This window comes from Anthonomus grandis, chromosome 17 (assembly GCF_022605725.1).
Source record: "Anthonomus grandis grandis chromosome 17, icAntGran1.3, whole genome shotgun sequence".
In the NCBI taxonomy this organism is placed as follows: Eukaryota; Metazoa; Arthropoda; class Insecta; order Coleoptera; family Curculionidae; genus Anthonomus; species Anthonomus grandis.
Window position 1 is genome coordinate 9,683,427 of NC_065562.1, and position 22,824 is coordinate 9,706,250.

Genomic DNA, 22,824 nt, shown 5'->3' on the forward strand with positions numbered 1-22,824 from the left:
TGCCGTGTCGCTACTATCATTTTTCGAATCAGGGTCAGTCGGATAATAATCTAAATCTTCCGAAGACGGTTTTTATTTTTTTTCTTGGGTTGGAATGCTTGTTTAGTTTCCTTGTTCAGCGTCAACATGACCATTTTTTTTCCTCGAAATCCTTGTGTTCTGTCCATTGAATCTAAAAGGGCAGGGCAGAATTAGTTTTAAGTATTTTTAATAATAAAAACTATTTCTGGATTTTTTAAAGATATACACCTTATTAAACGTAAATAGTAAAAAGACGAATAAACACAGACAAAAGTGCTGCTCAGCTAAAAACGGCCGCCGAAAATCCAATCTAATTGAATAAACAAAATTATAATAGGCCCTGTATTTAGTTAGTCTCAAAGCTTATCACCCCAATAAAACAAATTTGTTGAAACGATTACTACAATCCACATAAAAGTTAGGTTACAAACAGCTGATAATAGGTTGCTCGTGTGTCTTTAGCACCACTAACTCATTACAACACAGAAACTGCCATGTAAAAACATAACTAATTTGGACGCATCTAAATGCACACTGTACATTACGCGCTTAAGATTACCAAAAATCCTAAGCGAAAAAGGCGCATCTTTGAGAACCGTCATATTCGCTTGGGAAATTGAGATACGTCGAATCGGAGTAGGATTCTGTATTCTTTTTTAAATTGCGTTTGTGATTGAATTTTGTTACCAATTTTTAGGCCCTATGGAGTTAAAATGCGTCTTGTTCGCTTAGGAAATAGGTTAAACATTGTATTTGGGGTACTTAAGAACCATAATATAAAAATTGAAAAATTTTGAGATACGCCCTTTTGGCTTAGGACGGCAGTATAGCAAGGTGTAAAAAGAAAAATAAATAAACACAAAGAATATTAATAACTATTAACCTGACCAATCTAAGTACTTTTCTTAACACAATTTTATTTTTTTGTTCTTTTTTTAGCAGTAAAAGAAATACCAGAGGAAGATAGGTAGACGCGCAAGGGGTGCAAAGGAAAAGGTGACATGTAACAAATGCTATTTGTAAAGAAATTTCAGATGGAGGCGAGCGGATAATTAAATTGAGCTGCTGCTATTGAAATTTGGTTAACATGCCCAGGCAATTTATTCCAAAGTTGAGAGGCTACAAAACAAAAGATTTTTGAAAATTTATGTTTCTAAGCTGTGGTACTCTAAATAAATTTATAAATCTAGTCTTATACATATGAAGATGATTTTTAAAATTATTTACTAAATATAGAGGCTCTCCAGTTTTTAAAATGTTATAAATAAAAGTGTACATATAGCATTTTCTACGATTTTTCATATTCAAAATAAAATTGATATTTAAATAGGGAGAAATATGATTTTTAAGTGGTATTTTGAATGCAAAATGCATACAGTAGCTTTGGAGTTTTTGTATAGAGTAAGCAGTTGTTCAGTCAAGGAATCAGAATACAAAACATTACAGTAATCGAGCAAAAAGAGAACTAGTGAATTATATGAATAATATTTAATATTAGTTGGTAAATAGTTTTTTAAACCATATAGTTTTTGTAGGCGTATATATGCAATTTTAAGTTTATTTTTTATATGAGTTTGAAATGTAATACCACTGTCAAAATACACGACCAGATTTTTGACCTCATTGACTACTGGTAGGTGATCAGTAACTGTATTGAAAGATTTTGGCGTAAAAACGAAAGATATGGATGGGAATCATCCGCATATTGCTGTAATGTTAAGTGTTTTACACAAGATATCATGTCAGCAACATATAAAGAAAAGAGCAATGGGCCCAAAATGGAACCTTGCGGAACACCCGTAGATACAATATGGTAACTTGATTTTTCAGTGCAAAATTCCTTATTAAGAACTACGCAATGAGCTCGGCCAGCTAGATAAGACTTAAAAAAATTGACTGCATCACCAGAAAATCCAAAATAATGAAATTTTGCTAATAGCATTTCGTGACTTATAGTATCGAAGGCTCTACTAAAATCTAACAACCCAAGATATGTTAGTTGTTTTTTTTCTTCATTTTTTCTGATTTCATTAAGAAGGTTAAACCAAACTAAGCAAAACACGTGTAACCTACTGTTAGAATTAATAAATACTTTTGAGACCGAGACTGTGTGTAGTTCCCTTTAGATTTTTGAATCTAGGTCTCTTTGAGAAAATGGACGACTTCCAAATCCACATGCATCATATATTCCAAATGTGTGGGGGGGAAATAAAAAATAATTTATACGAGCGTCATCGTATATTATTTTCTATTGCAGAGATTTTCCCATTCGTGTTCGGTGTGAATTAAAGCAATCGAAAATACTCAACTAATTTATTTGCACACTTCATTACGGAAACACGATCTCTTACAACTACTAGAGATATATTCATTTTTACTGTATTTATTTAAATTTCTCGCCAATATTCCGAACTTTACTTCACTTAACTGACAACTGACAACTATCGGCGATGTGACTTCTTATATACTCGGCACAGCGCTGTTCTGGAAGATTCCCGCTAACCTTTAAGACGTCGTGCAGTTTACTACTTGTGTCATTCCGGCATGACGGAGAATCGGCTGGTTTCTCGGTGTTTACAATGTCGTTCCAATATTTTATGAAGTAAACGCACTTGTATTAATATGAGCGTTTACAATCACATAACCTAGTTTTATATACATAATTTTTCAGTTTATTTATCAGGTTTTGATAAAATAAAATATTGAATAAAATGTAAGAAAACTTCAAGGTACTTACAAAAAAAATATATCACTGAAAATCTATTTTAAGGTCTATTTTTATAGAAAAAAAAGTAGTAAACAAAAGAACAGTACCGGCTCTCCACATAACGTTTACCACTAAATGTTTACACTGATATTTTGGACCTGGGTAATCTGTCCTACCGCATCAAGGCTACCGACTTTACCTTATTTGAGAATGTACTGTTAGTTGGTAAGTTAATTTTAATTATATTATGCTATGATAAATATACTATCGCTAGGTTTAATTTTGAAAGTTGGCCATTAAATTAAATAAAATATCACTAGTGGATCACTTAATGTGTCATCTTTTCTAACAGGTTGTATGCGATCGATTAAATAGTCTCTAAAGACATCCAACACAAAACCCCTGATCCCATACCGTTACTTCAATTTGAAAAATCAGTGTCGAATGCCTTAGCCAAGTCCAAAAACTAAGCAATATATTTTTTGTTTTCATCAAGGGAATTAGTAATTGTGTTTGTATGAGCTTAAACTTTGTCTAAACCTATATTGGCTAGGTGGAGTATATTATTGGAATCTATAGAAAGCGGACCCAGCAGATCTAAAGGCATTTCAAGACCATCTCCTGCTCTATGTACTAAAGCGTATACATTCCTCCACAAATAAAAATACCATATCATAAAATGAACTCAATTAGAGCTTTATAAATCATCGTTATAAGCATTTGATTTATTATCTTTCTAAAAATGTAAAATTTATAAATTAGACATCTTCATCTCCGACATTTTCTTAAGTCGTGGCTTCATTTAAGATATGAATCAAATATTACCCTTAGATATTTTATGGAAGTTTTTTCTTTTAAAATTTATGTCATCACCATAGGCAATGAAGACAAATCTTTTTCACAACATCAAACAAATAATTGACATAAATACTAAGAAATATTAGTTCTAAAACAGTCCCCTATCGAACCTCATACTTTATCACTAGTGGATCATTTAATGCGTCATCTATCCTGACACGCTGTGTTCGATTGAATAAATAGTGTTTGAAGACATCCAAAACACAAGACCAGTTATCTCATACCCCTAAAGAACCATTAAAAACGCGACAGTGTTAAATTTAATGAAAACTGATGGAAATTACTAGTTTTTTTTTGTTAACTCGCACATAGCATCAGACGTGCTTAAATCTTGTTCAAACCCATATTGGTTAGGTGGAGTATATTATTGGAACCTAAAAAATGAAGCAAACAGATTTCATGATATTTTTCAAAATATTATTGCGATATTAGAAATTACATTCATGTACTTTGCTTAAAATTTATCAGGTTCTGATGAACAGTTATTCTTTAAATTACTTACAGTTTCACTTATATTAACAGGCGATAGTAGAATTTATTACTAGGTTAATGCGTGGAGTGGGTGGAGAGGGCAAGGGTAGTTTTGTTAAAAAATGGTTTTTGTCTTCTACAAAAAAAAGCATTTTTCAAAAACATTATCCTTGCACTCCCCACCCACCCCACACACTTTACCAGTAAGAAATTCTTGTGCAAAATCACTGTTTTTTAGAATATTCTAAAAAACAATGATAAATTATAGGGTTACAGAAAATAATTTTAAGATTCCTGAGGTTAGATTTCCTGCATAATAACACAATTTATTTAAATGTGATATAATTTTATATACAGGGTGTTCGAAAAATAGACTTCAATGGGTGATTCCTTGTAAAAAAATATGAGAAAAAGTGTCTATAAACATGGGTCCGGAAATGCACAGTTTTCAAGATACAGGGTGATAACTTTTTTAAAAATATTATTTTCTTATTAATATTAAAAAAATATTTACTCGATTCTTTTGAAATTTGGCAGTATTACTTCTTGTATTAAGCGGCTAATTTAGCCCTATTTAGATTAAAATTATAAGGTCCAGTGGCGTCCCGGGGGACATCTTAGCAAATTTTGTTGGCAAAAAAATGTACGTCACTGTCTTTTTTTCAACTTTAATATTTGTTGTTTAATTAAGCATTTAAAAGTACAACTTTTTTGCCTTATGTATTTTTTTCGTATCTCACTTCGTTTTCGACAAAAAAAATAAATACCGTTTTATTGCATGCCACTGGACAAAATTGATTTACCTATTAATTTTTGGTAAAAAAATCACAGGTGCCTTGGAAAACAAAAAAGTCATTTCTGCATGAAGGTTTGACATTGACAAGTTTTATTTCTCCTAGAAAAATAATTCATATTAATGAGAATTTAATATATAAAAAATGTATCACTCTGTATCTTGAAAACTGTGCATTTCCTGGCCCATGTTTATAGAAACTTTTTATCATATTTTTTTAAAAGAAATCTCCCATTGAAATATCTCCGTCTCTTTTTCGAACACCCTGTATACAGGGTGTTTCTTAACCTATACGCATAAACTTGGGAAATTATTGCTGACGGCAAATAATGACTAATAGTGAAAAAAAAAATTAGTAAAATAGTTTTAGTTACGGAGATAAACGACTTATTAATTAAAATTAAAAAAAAAAAACGTAAATTCTCCAAAATAAATGTTTATTTAACTATTATAGTAACTGTTCGAAGTTATTTCCATGACTTTCAATACATAATTGAGCACGCCTAATCCAAGAGTTGCAGACAGCAGGTAATCCAGGTTGTAGTCGAATTTCCTCGGCGGCAGCAAATATCCGATTTCTTAATTCTTGTTCATTGTCAACTTCGGTTACATACACCAGAGATTTTAGGTGGCCCCAAAAATAAAAGTCAAGCGGATTAAGGTCGGGTGATCGAGGAGGCCATCCAATTGGACCACCTCGGCCTATCCATCTTTCGGGGCACATTCGATCCAAATGCCGTCGCACTGGTTGCGCAAAATGTGGTGGAGCACCATCGTGAAGAAACCACAAATTCTGCCTAATATGAAGAGGGACTTCTTCAAGGAGTACCGGCAAATTTTGTCGCAAGAATTGTAAATAAAGAGCACCAGTTAGACGATTATCCAAAATGAAAGGGCCAATAAGTATTCAGTTTACAATTCCAGCCCACACATTAACTGAAAATCGTTGTTGAAAGTTTGTTCGCCGAATGGCATGCGGATTTTTAACTGCTCAAAAATGCGTGTTGCGGAAAATTGTGAATACCATTGCGTGTGAAAATTGCTTCATCCGTAGCTAAAATGTTCCTAGTAAAGTTTGGGTTTAACTGCTGCTGATGTAACAACCACTCGCAAAAGTTTACTTGAGGCGCATGATCCCTTGGAAGTAAAGCTTGTACCCTTTGGTCGTGAAATGGATACAGTAATTCATGCCTTAAAATTCGCCAAACTGTGACTGGTGATAATCCAAATTGCGTTGCAATTGTTCTAGTGCTTATGTCAGGATGCTCTTCGATGATATCTAAAATCAAATTTTCCAGATTTAAAATGCGCCTAGGTCTAATGGATCCACCATGTTGCCCTGGCCTCAGCCGCAAATTTCCAGTTTCTCTACCGCGCTAAACCACACGCAAAAGAGCTTCACGCGACGGATGATACGAGGAAACTACTATGAGGAAACCTTTGTGCGTAAAGATTAGCTGCCGCCATACTGTTTTGTCTTGATTCCCCGTATGCCAGTAACATGTCCATTAGTTCCTCATTTAAAAAATTATGCGGCATAATTTTAATAAAAAACGAAATACGACCACAACTGTATCAACTGATAGCAAAGTAGGTACTACTTAACATAATAAACATCATCCGGAAAGTTTACTTCTTAATTTGAAAAGAAAATTCCACCTGATAAAGTTATTACATTTTTGTGAAAAAAAAAGAATTATCTCAGAAATTAAAAATATTTTACTTAAATTTTTTTTCACTATTACTCATTATTTATCATTAGCAATAATTTCCCAAGTTTATGCGTATAGGTTAAGAAACACCCTGTATATTATATATAAATATTCAGTACTTAGTGATTTTGTAAAATTACTGGTAAAGTGTGTGGGGAGGGTGGGGGGTGTAAGGATAATGTTTTTTTGTTAAAGACAAAAAACATTTTTTAACAAAACTACCCTTGCCCCCCCACTTATCCCACTAAGTTTACCAGCAAAAAATTCTTCTGTAAAATCACTGTTTTTCAAATAAATATACATGAACAAGTGTTTTTGTATCAAATATTTACATATAATATACATAAAGTTATATCACATTTAAATAAAGTGTGTTAATATGCAGAAAATCGAACCTCAGGAATCCTATAATCAATATCGGTAATCCTATATCCTCCTGGGACCTAGCGTCCATTTAAATGGACATGCCAGTTTTATGTTTCCAGTTTCGTTAATTTATTATTTAAGCAGCTTAGACCTCGCATCCACTATGTTGGACACTTCGGTGCTGACGCCCAGTCCGATTCGGTTGACTTTAATTTGTGCACATGTGCTGGGAAACAGTTGTTTGTTTTCTGTTGTGATGGCGGCTGCACGTGGTTCTCGTTATGATGGTATGTAGCCTATTTTTTAACGTTTTGTAATGATTTTTGCGAAAGTTTTTATTTGCAAATGTTTAATAGACAAATTTAAATAACATTACAATAATACAAAAATTAAATAAGTTTTGTATTACCCTAAGTTATTTGCGTCCATTTAAATGGACATTGGGTCTATCTCATGCACATTTAAATTAACTCATAAAATTTATTTTAGGAATTTTTGGCAATCAAAGAGTGCTTCGGCCAGGGGAAAATGACGAAAAATTGGAGCAAATACTAAAAATCATTGGAAATGATGACTCTGACATTGAAACGTCTGATGATGAAAAAGAAATTCAAACTATGGATAATTTAATGGGGAGAGAAGAAAAAATAATTAATGAAGAACTAGTAAGCAGCAGTGAGGAGGAAGAAGAAGAAGATAGAATTCCTCTTAGTGTCCTGAGAGAAAACTTAAAAATGGCCAAGCAATCTGTGGATTCTTTAAAGCGAAAGTCTTGGAGAAGAGATGATACTTTTGCACCTCCAAATTTTGAAGGCCCCTCTAGTGAATGCAGCGCAGAGCACCGGTATGATTGGACTACAAAATGGTATTTAGCTATGTAGTTTGAAGATGAGTTATTCCAAAAAGTGTGTGATTGCACAAATGCAAGGTACGTTGAACTTAAAGGAGTATCTCTTAATTATAGATTTTTTGCTATAACAAGTAACCTTAAAATTGTCATTGATGGCAGCATCGCTGAAGAGGTACGCAGGTCTGACAAATTTTGAAAAGTACGTCCTATTATAAAAGCAGTATGGCAGGGGTATTTGCAGCTACCTAGAGAGAAAGTGGTTGCTGTAGATGAACAGATGATCCCATTTATAGGGACTTGAAAAATTTTGTTGTTGCTGCCCCTGATGGTCTTGTAGACTTTGAATCATATCAAGGAAAAGATACTTTTCCAAATGATTCTGTAAAACGACTTGGTGTTGGACCTTCTACTGTTGTTCGCCTTGGAAGAACATTATTTCCTGGAACACATGTACAGATGACTACTGCGATAGATATTTCACGACAATACCACTTCTCGAATATCTTCGTCAACAAGAGAAATATTGTACTGGAACCATTATGAAATCTCGTGTACCAGTGGCAGCAAATTTAAGTTCGGAAAAAATGATAGCCAAGAAGGTAGAGGCAGCTCGGAACAAATTGTAAGACAAGATGGCGAAATAGTAGTTGTACAATGGTATGATCTGAAATCTGTACTTTTGGCATCTACTGCTCTAGGAATTCAACCTAGCGATGAGTGTAAAAGGTAGTCTTAGAAAGACTCTAAATATATTCAGGTTAAAAGACCTTACGTTGTTGCTAAATACAACGATTGCATGGGAGGAATAGACTTGATAGACCGAATGATTAGCTATTATAGAATTCGAGCCAGATCAAAAAAATGGACTGTAAAGGTCATTTTCCATTTCTTTGATCAAGCAATGGCTAACTCATAGATTTTTTATCGAAGAGATAAAAAAATATTTAAAATCCCTCCACGCAAAATACAACAATATTTAGATTTTAAAATCGAAATTGCCACTCAACTTTTGACGAATACACCCAACCCACCAAGAAAACATCCGAGGTGTAGGTACTAGAAGAAATCCTGAGGGAAATATCTTTGTCGATTCACCGTCATCTTCATTAGGCACCGAAAGAAAACGAAAACAACACTTTCCAGAAATTGCCAGACTTAAAAAATTCGGTTAGATGTAAAAATGACTCTTGTGCCAAAAAAACCAAGTTTTTTTGTAATACATGCAACACATTTTTGTGCATTACTGGCAACAGAAACTGTTTCATGGAGTTCCATAGCAAATAAATTTAAGTCTACATTTATTTTCTGCGTTTTCATAGGTTTAGACTGAAATGTTATTGAAAAACAAATTATATATTAGGAATTTTTGTTTAGGTTAAGACCCAATGTCCATTTTAATGGACGTCATGTATCTGTCAAAGTAAGAAAAAAAATAAAAAAAATTATTAGTAAACAATGTTTATTTATGTATTTTTTATTATATTTAAAAGCCTCACAACCCTAACTTAACAAAAACATGTCCGGGTCCCAAGAGGATATTTCATCATTGTTTTTTTTTGGAACATTCTGAAAAACAGTGATTTTCAGAAAAACGTATTACTAGGTAAATATGTGGGGTGGGTGGGGCTGCAAGGGTATAAATAATTTTTATTTTCTACAAGAAAAAAGCATTTTTTAAAAACAATATCCTCACACCCCCCGCTCACCCTACACACTTTACCAGTAAAAAAATTCTTCTAAAAAATCACTGTTTTTACCAGAATTTTCTAAAAAATTAATATGAATTATAGGATTACAGAAATTGATTATACGATTTCTGAGGTTCAATTTCCTGCGTAATAACACAGTTTATTTAAATGTGATATAATTTTAAATAAATTATATATAAATATTTCATACAAAAAGACTTGTTTATGTATATTTAAAAAACAGTGATTTGTGGAAGAATTTCTTACTGGTAAAGTGTGTGGGGTGGATGGGGGGTGTAAAGATAATGTTTTTAAAAAATGCTTTTTTTTTAGAATCCACCCCATACATTTACCCAGTAATAAATTTTTCTGCAAAATTACTTTTTTTTTCATGTTTTTCAAATTAATATATATAAACCAGTGCTTGTGTACTAAATATTTATACATATTAATAAATATATATGTATAAAATTATATGACATTTAAATAAACTGTGTTATTACGCAGAAAATCGAACCTCAGGAATCGTATAATCAATATCTATAATCCTATAATTCATATTTATTTTTTTTTTAATTCTGGTATAAACAGTGATTTTGTAGTGTTATAGTAAGTTGTAATTACCTTAATCCATGGTTTAAGCTTTTTATTTTTTTGCCACACACATCTCGTGAGAGTTGATAATTTTAATATTGTCTTTGTTTATCCAACTATGTCAAAGCTCTTATTTCCATTGGTTTTTTTACTGGCTAATCTTGTATATATATTACTAATTTATCTTGTTTTACCAGTCACATTTATAAATCCATTGATGCCCAGTCTCAGGTTAATGTTATATATACCGATTTTCAAAAGTTTTTGAAGTTATTAAATGATTTTTCCGCAACATTTAATCTACTTTCGATTTGAAAAATTAAAGAACTCGCTTAAAAAATGTTCATTTGAAAGTAGAAAAACTGAATTTTTTTTATTACTAGTTTTCAGCTTAATAAATTTAAAAAAATCTAACGTATGGAAGTTTCTGACATGGTACAAACCGGGGTGTGTAACAATACATTTTATGTATCCCTGAAGAAACAAATTATCAAAAGAAACGGATTTTTTTCATTCCGTATCATTGACTCTTTCTCACCGTTGATCACACCTGAAAGTGACACAGCAAGAATATGGGGTCACCCCATTCTCAGGCCCAATTTTTAAAAAACGATTGATTGATTTTATAATCGTAATGATCGAAGTCAAACCCTTTTCTATTGTGCATCTCTGCATAAATTGGCAACTCATGATTATTCATATTTCAAAAATTATAATGTATTGAGACCCTTTGGACCCTCATTGATGTAGTTTTTAACTATTATTTTATATGAATTGCATACATTTGCAACTCATGTATATTCATATATTAAAAATTAACATGTATTGATGATCTTTGAAGGGTTAACCCCCTTATAAAGCTTTAATTAGTTTTTGCAATTTTTTTGATGATCATAAGCAGTTCCGCCACCCTGTCCCAATCTAGACCATGGAATTTAATTTTTTGATAAAATGTTTTAACATTTTCTTTAAACCGCTTGTCATTTCAGTTATGTTTGATGATTCAACTAAATAAAGTATCTTGTTGCTTATTTTTTAATATAGCATATGATTCTGTTACAATATGGCGATGTTTTAAGACTACATTTTCCGTTTTTTAGCTTTATTAATGATGATAAGCCACCAAAAGATGAATTAAAGGTAAATATACCAAGTAAGTCTCATCACATAATTAAAAACTAATTAGAAATAGAGGCTCTTTTTAAACAGGTAAAATTTGAGTAGGTACAAATAAGTCTACCCTACTACTTACGAAAGATGGAAGAAGATAGATGAGACAAGCATTGATGAGAAACTGGATAAATGGAATGACTTAAATGACCAACTAATAATGAAAATATTCAAGTAAAGGTAGAAATGCTAGAACGAGTTAATATGGACCGTAATCCAACAATGACAATCTAAGAGAGATAAAAATAAGTATAGAAAATACTAGATAACACTTTAGATTAAAGAAATTGTAATAGACAACTCCCATATAGCACACGTCCTTCTATACTCCAGTATTGGTCCAAGCTAAGTCGAAATGTCTAATGGATTCAATGGACTCAACAACGAAACAATAATGGACATCTTACGGATAATAATTTTGAGCAACCAATCGACTTTAAAATAACTTTCTCCAATGGAATTCACCTTCCAAAAGATGCTTTGAAAAGAATCAGTAGAAGTACTTGATCGACTGCACTAAACTAAAGTAAACATTTCAAAAATAAAACTGAAAAGCCATTGGAATGATATTTCAAAAAATATCTTACATGTCCATCTTTGGTCGATAGTCGAACAACGCGTTATTAAGCGTATTGATTGGAGAGGATTAGCCAATCGACGATCACAAGACCCTATACGTACACTCTACGTAAGTACTATAAATTTGTTTCCATATACGAATATTTTTTTATCTATATTCGACGTAATCATCAAAATTACTTTTATGAATCAAAATACCTAGAGTAGCAATAAGTCCAATAATTTTTTATACTGATACTGGGTAAGCAATCATGGACACTGTACATAATATGCCTGAAGCAAAACAAACAAATATATGTATATATAATAATCATTAGTATTTCAAGTAATTTCTTGTTGTTCTTCAGATAGGTATTTAAAGACCTATCTGAAGAACAACAAGAAATTACTTGAAATACCAAGATGACAAAAAAAAATTATATTATCCCTGGAAGACATATGTTAAATGCCTGAAGTAAAATGAAGATGTATCTCAAAAAATATTTGCAGTGCCTGCAATAAACACACTACCTGACTTGAAAAGCCTGAATAACTTTAAATATAAATAAAAATATCTCGATTGGATATCTAACGGTATAACGAAGTATCAGATAAATCACGTATTGGTAAACAATACATAATAAACGGTAGTAGCAGAGGAGCCAATGGAGATATGGATCTTTTGATTAAAGCAAAAACTAGACCACAATTGGCTGCAACAAAAAAGAAAAGCCATAAGAAAGAAGTACAGTGGAACATCAAAAACCTAAAACAACCAGGTGTCAAGGATCAGTACTAGCAAAAATTGAGCAGACATGCAGATAAATACATACACAGAACCTAGAAGTAGAAGATACTTGAACAACAATAAGAAAAATAATTCAAGAAAGCCAACAAAGAAATCCTTCGTGAGAAACAAAATAGAAAAAAGGTGTGGCTCGATACAGATTTTCACCAACTTAATAGGGAAAAGTATAAAGCAAGAATCAAGATCGTCGGAAGGAATCAAAATGAAGTAAGAAGATACATAGGGATAGAGATTCACATAGAAACACATGAAAATTTTCTAAGCAAGTTAACACACATAAAACAAAAGTTCGCCCAAGAAATTCTACAATGATCAATAATGATGAGGGTGAACTTATCACTACCAAACAAGAGATCCTCAATACCTTGAAAGAATACTTTAACAACCTACTCAATATAGAAGACCCGACATATCAGTAAGAGGATCAACGACATATCGCGGAAGTCTTTGTTTATCCACCATTTAAAGAAGAAACAGCTTAAAGTAATTAAAAGCTAAAAAATAATAAAGCAGAAGGATCAGATGGCTTCCCCGCAGATTGCCTAAAGGAGGGTGGACAGAAACTAGCAGACACCGTACATCAGTGGATAATAGGGAAACAGGAAATGATTCCAAATAACTGGAAAGAAGAAGGTAGTATACCTATACATCAGAAGGGCAATAGATACAATATCATGTCATGCAGCAACTATAAAGGCAGGAGTAGATACAAAGCGATTGGTGAAGGGAGGTGATTACGGCCAGCTACAGACAAACCAGCATATAAATTTTAGGCAGTATAGACCAAATTAAGGTTAACTAAAATTACCTACACATGTATCATTAAAGTGCCTGTATACAAATTGTCAATAATTGTTAATTAGTGATTATACATTTATAAATATATAAATATATATATCGACGTTTGTCCTTTTCACAAATCTCCATCCTTCTATAGAGGTATCACACATCATAATAAAGTTCTGTCCAACATAATTAAGAACCGAAGATACTGCATGCAGAAGAATTAGTTGGAGAATACCAAAGTAGATCTAGTAGCAATTAACAACAGACCAGCTATTTACTATGTTAAGGCAACTGCTGAAATTTCTTCAAAGAATAACACAATCAATTCGTAGACTTTAAAGGGGTGCATTTATGGTCAGCACTAGAAGAACTTGCACTATCCAGCAAACTCATAAGAATGATTAAAGTTGCTGTTGAAAAATGATATGGTAAAATTAAAATAGAATTTCAATACTGCGAAATATATAATGTAATAACTTAGTCATTAGCTTAATTTAGAGAAGGTGATAAGGCGAATCGAACTTAGTATCAGCATCTTCGGCAATAGCGAACCTAGACTAACATGGTTTGATAATATGATCTACATGTTGTGGGATTAAATACAAACAGCGCGAAGAAAGCGTTTATAAAACTCGAAAAGGAGGCAAAGAAGATAGGACTGAGAGTCGACAAGAAGGAAACGAAGTATGTTCATATGACACGAAACACAAAACGAGATCGAATAGGACAAAATTTTACTACGGATGAGTACAACTTCAAGCCCAGTCTTTTCGATACCTATAGGAATTAATAACTTCAGATAATAACGTTAAAGTAGAAATAAAACAACCCATAATATAAGAAAATGAATGCTATTACGCAACGTACCAATTATTATCATCAAGAATTATGACTAGACAAACAAACATAAATACATATAAAAATATTCTATGACTATTTGTAACTTATGCTAACGAAACATGAATGATGACCGTATAGCACAAGAAATCAAGTCAAACAGATTAAGATGGTTGAGAGACATGTCCAGAGGAGTAACAATAATTTAAGGCTAATTAAAATGATATGAGAAGAAACCCCTAACAACAAGTTACGTCAGGCGATTGTCAAGTTTTTTATTTGTTGCAAAGATCATCCCCGTATTGGAAGATTTCAATATTATGTATGACGGTATGTAGATCTATTATATATGCATTAAAAAGAATTAAACTAAGAGCCGACTCTTAAGGTAGTTCGTGGTTATTCTAGGTCCAATCAATTTATCTAACATTTTAAGCGAAATCTTTCTGCTATTAAAAATATTTACTATATTTGTTGAATCAAAATCTCTAGCTCCAACTTTGTTAACTAGCTTATAAAGATTAATGTTATTATAAGCACTGATATATCAAGAAATAGCGCAGATAAATAGTGGTATTTTGTAAAAAAAATTTATGTCTAAAATCAAGTGGCCAATGCAATCACCAACTCCCTTACCTCGCTTAGAACCAAATTGCATCATAGTAGTTTGATCAGTATATTCTATTCACCAATATCGATGTCGGCCTAAATTCATTTATTTTATGTGGATTGTTGATAGGTACCACTACGACATTTTAAGGTATTTAGGATTTCGCAATCGTTCTTCCTAAAATGATTTTATTAAATGCAGTACATGATTTTTTTTACATTTTTGAGTAGATATTCAGTCACAGAATAAATTATACCATCTAAGCCAGGAGATGTATCTCCTGTCAGGTTTGAGCAAAACTTAGACCAGCGATCATTATTTCTGAAAAATCTAGGCCCTCTAAAGTTATTTACGTCAATTAAAGTCGAGTTGACCGACGTCCGCTTATTTATTCGAATTCCTGCATCCTTTGAGTGCTGCCTCGGTTGCCGCTCGTGTCTGCTAGCCTCCGCAAGTTGCACGGACCCCCCTTTCCCCTCATCTCTTACGAGATGCTGCCACTGAGATAGGACAGCCGCTCCTGCTCAATGGTACAACATCAGAAGGATCGCGGCTTACTCATTCTTACTGCTTATGTATGTATGTACCAATTCCAGTGGCGTACCAAGATTCGTTAGTATACAAGTATAGGATATGATGAGCGAGTAAGTTTCAAATAAAGAAATGGATTTTGAAATTAAAAAAAGAAGCAAGAGTTCGTACAAAGAGCTTTTGAGTATTGAATTGGCAAACTACTCAATGGGTAAAATACCATTTTATTTTTCGGCTTATCTCTTGATTGTTTCCTTAAAGATTAAAGTTTAAGCACCTGTTATATGTCACATCATGAGAGGACATTTTAGAAAGTGTTCTCCCATGATGTGACATTTATCAAGTCCTTGCAGGACAATCCTGCTAGGGTTCATGAAATTCGCGATTAACAGATCATTTTCAAACGAGCTTTTTATCATCACGTGCTGGATTTACTCGTACTAAAGTTTATAAACTGAAATCTTACAGACAAATTAGGAGAATGTAAAACTGACCCATTCTTTTGCTTTGTTTCTTACGTACTGTCTTATATTTTTCTTTCTTTATTCTCTTCTGATATTGCCTCCATCATTTCTTCCTGTTGCTATCTTGCTGTCTGATTCCAAACGCCTATTGCCCTTTAATGATCGAAATTTAATGATAATTCTCTTGTAAACAAAACTCCTATTTACTCGCATGTTAATATGCTGTTTCATTAAGGAAAGCTTGAACAGTAAATAAAATATTACACAGGAAATATTCGTCGTTGCTGCAAACGGCTTCTATGTGTTGTCATTAGACAACAGAAGAAGTTTCAAGGTTAGCAGAGGATGTACGTCAAGCAAAAAAACTCTCATTTACTTTAAAGATACACTTATTTACCGGTGTACAAGCCATGAAGTTATTTTCCAGATTGAAATAATCTCCATTCTGTAAGTAGCAATAAGGAACAAAGTAAGAAGAAGATCTTTTCTACTATTTAGCCAAGTAATAGTAAAAGACATCCAAGAACCAATTTAAAGCTAATAGGGCAGTACAATGACAAATTGGACCAGTTAAGCATAAGCAAATAAGTTCGATTAGCTAGGTTTATTCTAATCAAATGGGCATGGGAGAAAACTAGAGTAAATTGGACAAGGAACAAGTACAGATAAGCTAGATATCTTCTATTGAAAAGAGCTCTGTGCAGAGGTCTAAATACTAGAGCTCTGCACAGGTCAGTGTAGATTTTATTAGCATATTCCCAATATTGACGAGACAGAAAACACCCGTCGCCATCTTATACGTAACTGCAAATAGTGGGCTAGACTGAGGAGAGACATTTTGCGACCTTTATTTCTAGCAGAGGAATCTTAGCTGGCAGAGCCTGCCTTCTTTAATTAGAAGGACTGACCACCCATTAAATCTACTACACCTACTACCTCAAAGTCACCTGTAAAGCTACCCCAAAGAAAGAATTTCAATGATATCTTTATTTAGAATATGCTAGAGATGGACATATTTATTGTTACTACACATCTGTAGTTTAATTTAAGTATACTGGAAATAGTTATTTGCTAGTATTATCATGTATAGAAACTATTTTAGTAGCATCAAGTGAAGCAACTCGAACTACTTAATAAAACCATTAGGTGAAACCGATATTCAACTAATGGATAATTTTGCCAACCCAGTAAAATCGAAATCAGTTTTCTAATAATTGCATGATATATTGTTTACTTTTTTTTTTACTTGAATTACTTTCCAGTCTGATAAATACTGCCAATCAGGCATAGCAGATTGGTCCACTGAATTGACCCTACACTACCTCATTAGGAAGGTGGAGGACGGCTTGGAAAATGAAGAGGTCTGTCTCGCTGTAAAATCACCCCTCTCGAAGTAATTTGCCCAAAATTCAAAAGTCATAGTTCGGAACACTGTATGGTTAGATTGCTCTCGTAGCGCTATGTATCTGGCAAGCTTGTTAAAATAATGGCGTCTTGTAAGTGCCAACCGGGATAGTCGGAGTACTCTTTGGAACTCTGTGGTGCCTAGTAGTAGAGAGCCTAATCAATGATTTACGCAAGGCAGGCCTATACTATACACGTAGCTAAAAAAGCAGAGCTTTAACTTTTCACAAGGACACATAACTTATATAATATATCGCCCTTTGTATCTCTAACGCACGTATTAGGATCAAGAAAATCACCTGTGTGCTTTGGGCCTGTAGGAGGGCTTTCATTAGCTAATGAAATCTGAGCCCTAAGATCTTTTACTAGATCTACTTATTTAATACTTAAACTTAAACCGTACGTGGTTATTTTTTGGTAGTCCTGCAAGAAAAAAAGCAAAAAATCGTGTGCAATAGTATAGAGTTTAACGCTTCGCACACCAAAACATCACAGGACCTTCTAACTCTGTTGAATCTTTTACCCCTGGACCTGCAATTTACTTTAATGCCATGAGAACTGCTTACAGGATACATGTATTTGATGAACTACGGGTAAGCTATAATGGACTAATTTGTTGATGCAAAGAGATATATTGAACAGAACAAAACAAAAACTAAATGAAAGTCCAATGAAAACGCAAATTTCGGTGCAAAAAGTCCATTGGATGTCCATACAGTTGCGATCAGGTCTATTAAACGGTACTACTTGATTCTCATTTTAAACAGATCCATTGAAATTATCCAATGTCCAATAGCTTTTCATTATTATTGGACCAATTAGATTAAGAATTTCGTCCATAAGACATCCAATATCAAATCAATTCAAATCGTTTATTTCCATCGAGATCATAACAATGTATAAGAATTGTCAATAGAAAACTACAATACTAATAAAAATAGTATAAAATTAAAAAGATATGAAAGGAAACAGATGTAACTAAATTTAGTCAATTCTGTACTCTGATCTGATGTGATTGTTGCAACTTTGTCAACGAGTAAAAAGGACAGTCAGCTAACATGGTCCTAAGAGCTTTCTTGAAAGTTTAGCTTTCTTTATTCTACATGGGATATGGTTAAAAATTTTAAAAAATGTAATTTCTGGACCATCCTATACCTGCGACAACCGGGTAAAAGGGATGTATAACGCATCTGCATTTCGAGTTATATAAAAATTAAGATCTCCAGATCTCATGTAATTGGAAAAATTTTTATCAATTTGACAAGATTGCACTCCAAGATATAGATGTTAATCATAGTTAAGATTTTTTCTTTTTTAACAGTACCACGGCAAGTTTCTCTAAAGGAAAGTCTAAACATCGTACGTATAATGCGTTTTTGATTTATTAGCACACTCCCAATACTGAAGGAATTATCCCAAGCTTATAAGGCATAGGATAGAGTAGACTGCACTAGGGCATCATAAAAGCTTTTAAATGTATATGCATCAACACAGTCTCGAAGCTGCAAGATGGCATAATTTCTGCGAAACAAAATATTGCACACAGATTCCACGATAGATGTCTATCAATTACAATTCCCAAGAACTTGGCGGAGTGTTGTTGGATGACGCTACTTGATGACTCCTTTCTAAGGAGTAAGCTCCGGTCCTAAATAGCTCGAATCGGAGTAAAAACAATGAAAATGGTTTTCAAACTATTCAAACAAAAACCATTTTTCTGGCATCACCCCGCAATATCAGCTATACACTTGATGGCTTTTGAGTGGACGGACTGATAGTCGGTACCCGAGACAACTGCTGATGTATCGTCGGCAAGAAGTATTATGTAGCTGTCATTAACCAGCAGAGGCAAGTCAATAATAAAAAGTAAAAATAAAACTGGGCCCAAGCGACAGTTGCCCAATCAGATATGTCCACTAACTTTCAATGTAACAGCCTGGGTTCTACCTGTCAAATATGATTTAAGCCATTTATAAGCCGGACCTCTTATACCATAATGAAAGATCTTATTTAATAGTAAAGCATGATTAATGGTATTAAATGCTTTAGTAAGATCAAAAAAGATACCAATAGATTTTAACTTCAATTCAAGATTATTTAATATATTTCTATAAAGAGATATTATAGCATCTGATGTGGAGAGTCCAGACCTGACTCTAAACTGATGACATGATAGTATAGCAAAAGAATCTAAAAATGCAATAAGTCTTCTTTTAAAAGATTTTTCAAAGATCTTTGAGAATACAGACAGGAGAGCAATAGGCCTATAGTTACTCACTTCTGCTGTCTCCCCCTTTTTATGAAGAGGTATGACAACAGCTGTTTTTAGCTCTTTAGCAAAATATCCAAACTGAAATGATAAATTCAGAAGATAGGTAAGTGGAGAGATAATATGCTCAGCACATGCTAGCAATAAGTAACAAGGTATCTCGTCTACACCGGATAACTTTTTCTTGGTGGAAGATTTTATAATCTCAAGTGTTTCACCTTCAGTGAGAGGGAATAGAAAAAAAAATTGGGATAAACCGTTGAAATACACATTCATGCCCATGGGTGCCTGAAATATATCCATTAAAATGACGATTGAGTTTTTGAAGAGAGATGGACGTCTAATGAATCTAGAAAAATAGTGGTTTTTATTTATGTTCGTCCAATGGCTTTTCACTTTTTTTTTAATACATGGGCTTAAAATTTACTTAAAACCATAGTATAGCCTATACATTTTTTAAGAAACGATGAACGTCTGATGGATCTATAAAAATATAAGTTTAATGGCTTTTCATTATTTCTTCCGTATTTCTCCAATGGTTTCTCTTTTTTTTACCCGTTGGATTAAAAATTTCGTAGATCCATTGTACGTTATATTCATTAAAATGAAAATATGTTTCGACCTGTAATGATGTCTGATGAGCCTATAAAAATATGAGTCTAATAGCTTGTAGAAACAATATATCTTTTGAACTGGGTAATGTAACTATAATTTTCAAAACATCTTTTGGAAGGCCAATGAAACTTCATTGAACAAAGATAATTTAAAATCCATTGGCTTGTACAAAATTATTATCCAGAGAAGGTGCATAATTAATCCATGGATATGTCGACAAGTTTTGGAGTCGTCGAAAGTTTAGTGCAATGCAGCAAATCCATTGGAGGATGTGTGCTGGTAGGGAGAGCTCTAATAAGTCTACATTAGTACACAAGTAGCTCTGTGTAGCTCCGAAATGAACGATAGCAGGCTTCTATGTGAAGGTCCCAGATACCAGCAGGACCGATTCGCTGCAGGTACCCGCTACTATCTTCCAAGCTGAAATGTACGCTGTGTTAAAATGTAGATCGAAACTCTTAAATTGTCAATAACTCAAGACATTCGTCTAAGCTATTAAGGCCAAAAAAGTGAGCTCTAAGCTTGTACTGGCAAGTTGAACAATTCTAGAGAAATTGGTGAAGGAAGGCTGCAGGGTTCATATTATCTGTAACGAACTTTCAATCGTCATGGCAAAGTATGTAGTTCTCGTAACACTAAAGCGTATGCTCAACAAAAAGATACTTCAAACGTGGATGGAAGTACGTGGCATGAGAAAAGTAAACATGGCTGTATCCTCCGATAAGTATAGTAATTGTCCTCTATATAAGAATATAAGAGATATACTATACTTAAAAAAAAGGAAATTCACAGGACAAGGACTCTGATTCACAAGGACACTGACACTTAAGACAGCATCTTCTTCATTTTGCACAGCCCAGAGTGCCCTAGATGTTGAGAGTAGGAAGAAACTGACCACGTCATTAGGAAGTGCCTAGCCCTCACACGCGCTAGGATCTGGAGATTTAGAATTTATGGATTTTTCTCTATACATGAACGATCAACCAAATATTAACAGTATTATTATTAATTCTTGTAACAATAAAATTGACTGCAGTTGCAACCTAAAAATAACAAAAATTAATAACATACATTACCTTGGAGACTAATAAATAAATAAATATTAAATAATAATAATAAATCAGTTTATTTACAATAATTAAAAAAAATATTACAAAATGATTAATTGAATTTACCAGTAAATAAACAAAAATCACAGAAGTAGTATACTACTTGTACGTGATAACTTATGACACCTATACATAATAATAAAAATAAACCTAGATAAAAATAAAGAATAATAATAAAAATTGGTTCTTGGACTTGGGTCGTAGCTACAGGTAAGTTAAATTTTGACGAATTCAGTATTTAATGTCTTTTTTTCGGGATTTGGGCTATATCTGTCTATGTGTTGTTCAGAAGTTTTATTTTTTTGTAATAGTTCCATTTCTGAGATTTGCAATTTCTTAGTTTAGTTACCCTATGTATTATTTATTAAATCGTTAAATCTTTCTCTGCCCATCTAATGTCTAACATATCTCATCCCAATCTCTAACATACATTTTAGAATTTTTGTTATTTAATTTGTCTCTATATTTTGTCTGTATATTTTGGGAAAAAACAATTTGTGAAATGTAATGCTTACTGTATCGCTGACCAATAGTTTTTCTACTTCGGGGCACTAATGCATTTTGATTCTGAGCTCGAGTTGCATAGGAATCAACTACATTTTCAATAGAGATGTCTCATTTATGCAGGTTGTTGGTTCATTAGCAATTTCTGCTCATATAATTACCGCAAATCAAATATGCCAGTAATAGCAGAAAGCTGATTGGAAGGAAACAGTTTATTTTTATTATATATAATTTTTATTATCCATTTCTGGACAACTTCAAGAATAAGCATGTGACAGTTTCTTATTCCACCCCATACGCTCCATTGGTTAAGTGTGATTGTACTAAAGCAAAATATAATGTTTTCAAGTGTTCCAATCTAAATCCAAAAATTTTTTAAGTCGTTTAGATTTAGATAATAGACTTCTTATTTTATTTGTCACTTCAGATGCGTGTATATCCCATTTTAAGTGTCTGTCTAATGTTACGCCCAAATATTTCATTCTTTCTGCTTTTGGTACTAAAATGTCTGTGTCTATCTTAAGTGGTCCCATTTTTGGCAAATTGCTTGCATAAGATGTAAAGATTAAGTATTTTGTTTTAGATATATTTAAAGACAGTTTGTTTATTTGAAGCCAATTCACAATGTTTCTAAAATCTTTTTCAGAATTAACTTTTTCAAATTGCCATGAATCACCAGAGTAAAATACGGCAGATTCATCTGCGTAGCTTATTATTTGTCCCAAAGTACTTATTTTAAGTAAGTCGTTGACATATAGAATAAACAATAAAGGTCCAAGTACAGTGCTCTGAGGAACTCCGCAAGTTATTTTTTTAAAGGTACTTTTTACATCATTTATTTTGACAAGTTGCGTAAGTAGCTTTTAATTAGTTTATAAGCCATACCCCTAATGCCATAAGAACAAAACATCGTGGTCAACAGTATCGAATGCCTTTGAGAGATCAGCAAATATGCACAGTGATGGCTTTGATTTATCCAAGTTGTCATATAGGTTACTCGTTCATTGGAGAATAGCATTTTCCGTTGATATTTTTTCTCGAAATCCGAACTGTCAGTTAACTTATCAGAAAGAACAGAGAATTTTGCTGTTTTTTAACG

The 22,824-nt window shown here is 33.0% G+C and overlaps 1 protein-coding gene across 1 annotated transcript; it reads left to right on the forward strand.

Moving 5' to 3' along the window:
• Nucleotides 1–7,102: 7,102 nt before the first annotated feature.
• On the forward strand, nt 7,103–7,923 carry LOC126746061 (uncharacterized). The gene is made up of 2 exons (XM_050454159.1): nt 7,103–7,215; nt 7,418–7,923. The coding sequence occupies exons 1-2, from the start codon at nt 7,185–7,187 to the stop codon at nt 7,807–7,809; spliced, it is 423 nt and encodes a 140-aa protein (XP_050310116.1). The 5' UTR covers nt 7,103–7,184; the 3' UTR covers nt 7,810–7,923.
• Nucleotides 7,924–22,824: the final 14,901 nt, after the last annotated feature.

What these genes read in the sequence shown, in the direction of transcription:
- LOC126746061 (XM_050454159.1), top strand. Translation starts at nt 7,185, where the DNA reads ATGGCGGCTGCACGTGGTTCTCGTTATGATG. An exon ending in ACGTGGTTCTCGTTATGATG is followed by an intron (nt 7,216 to 7,417) that starts GTATGTAGCCTA and finishes AATTTATTTTAG; the next exon opens with GAATTTTTGGCAATCAAAGA.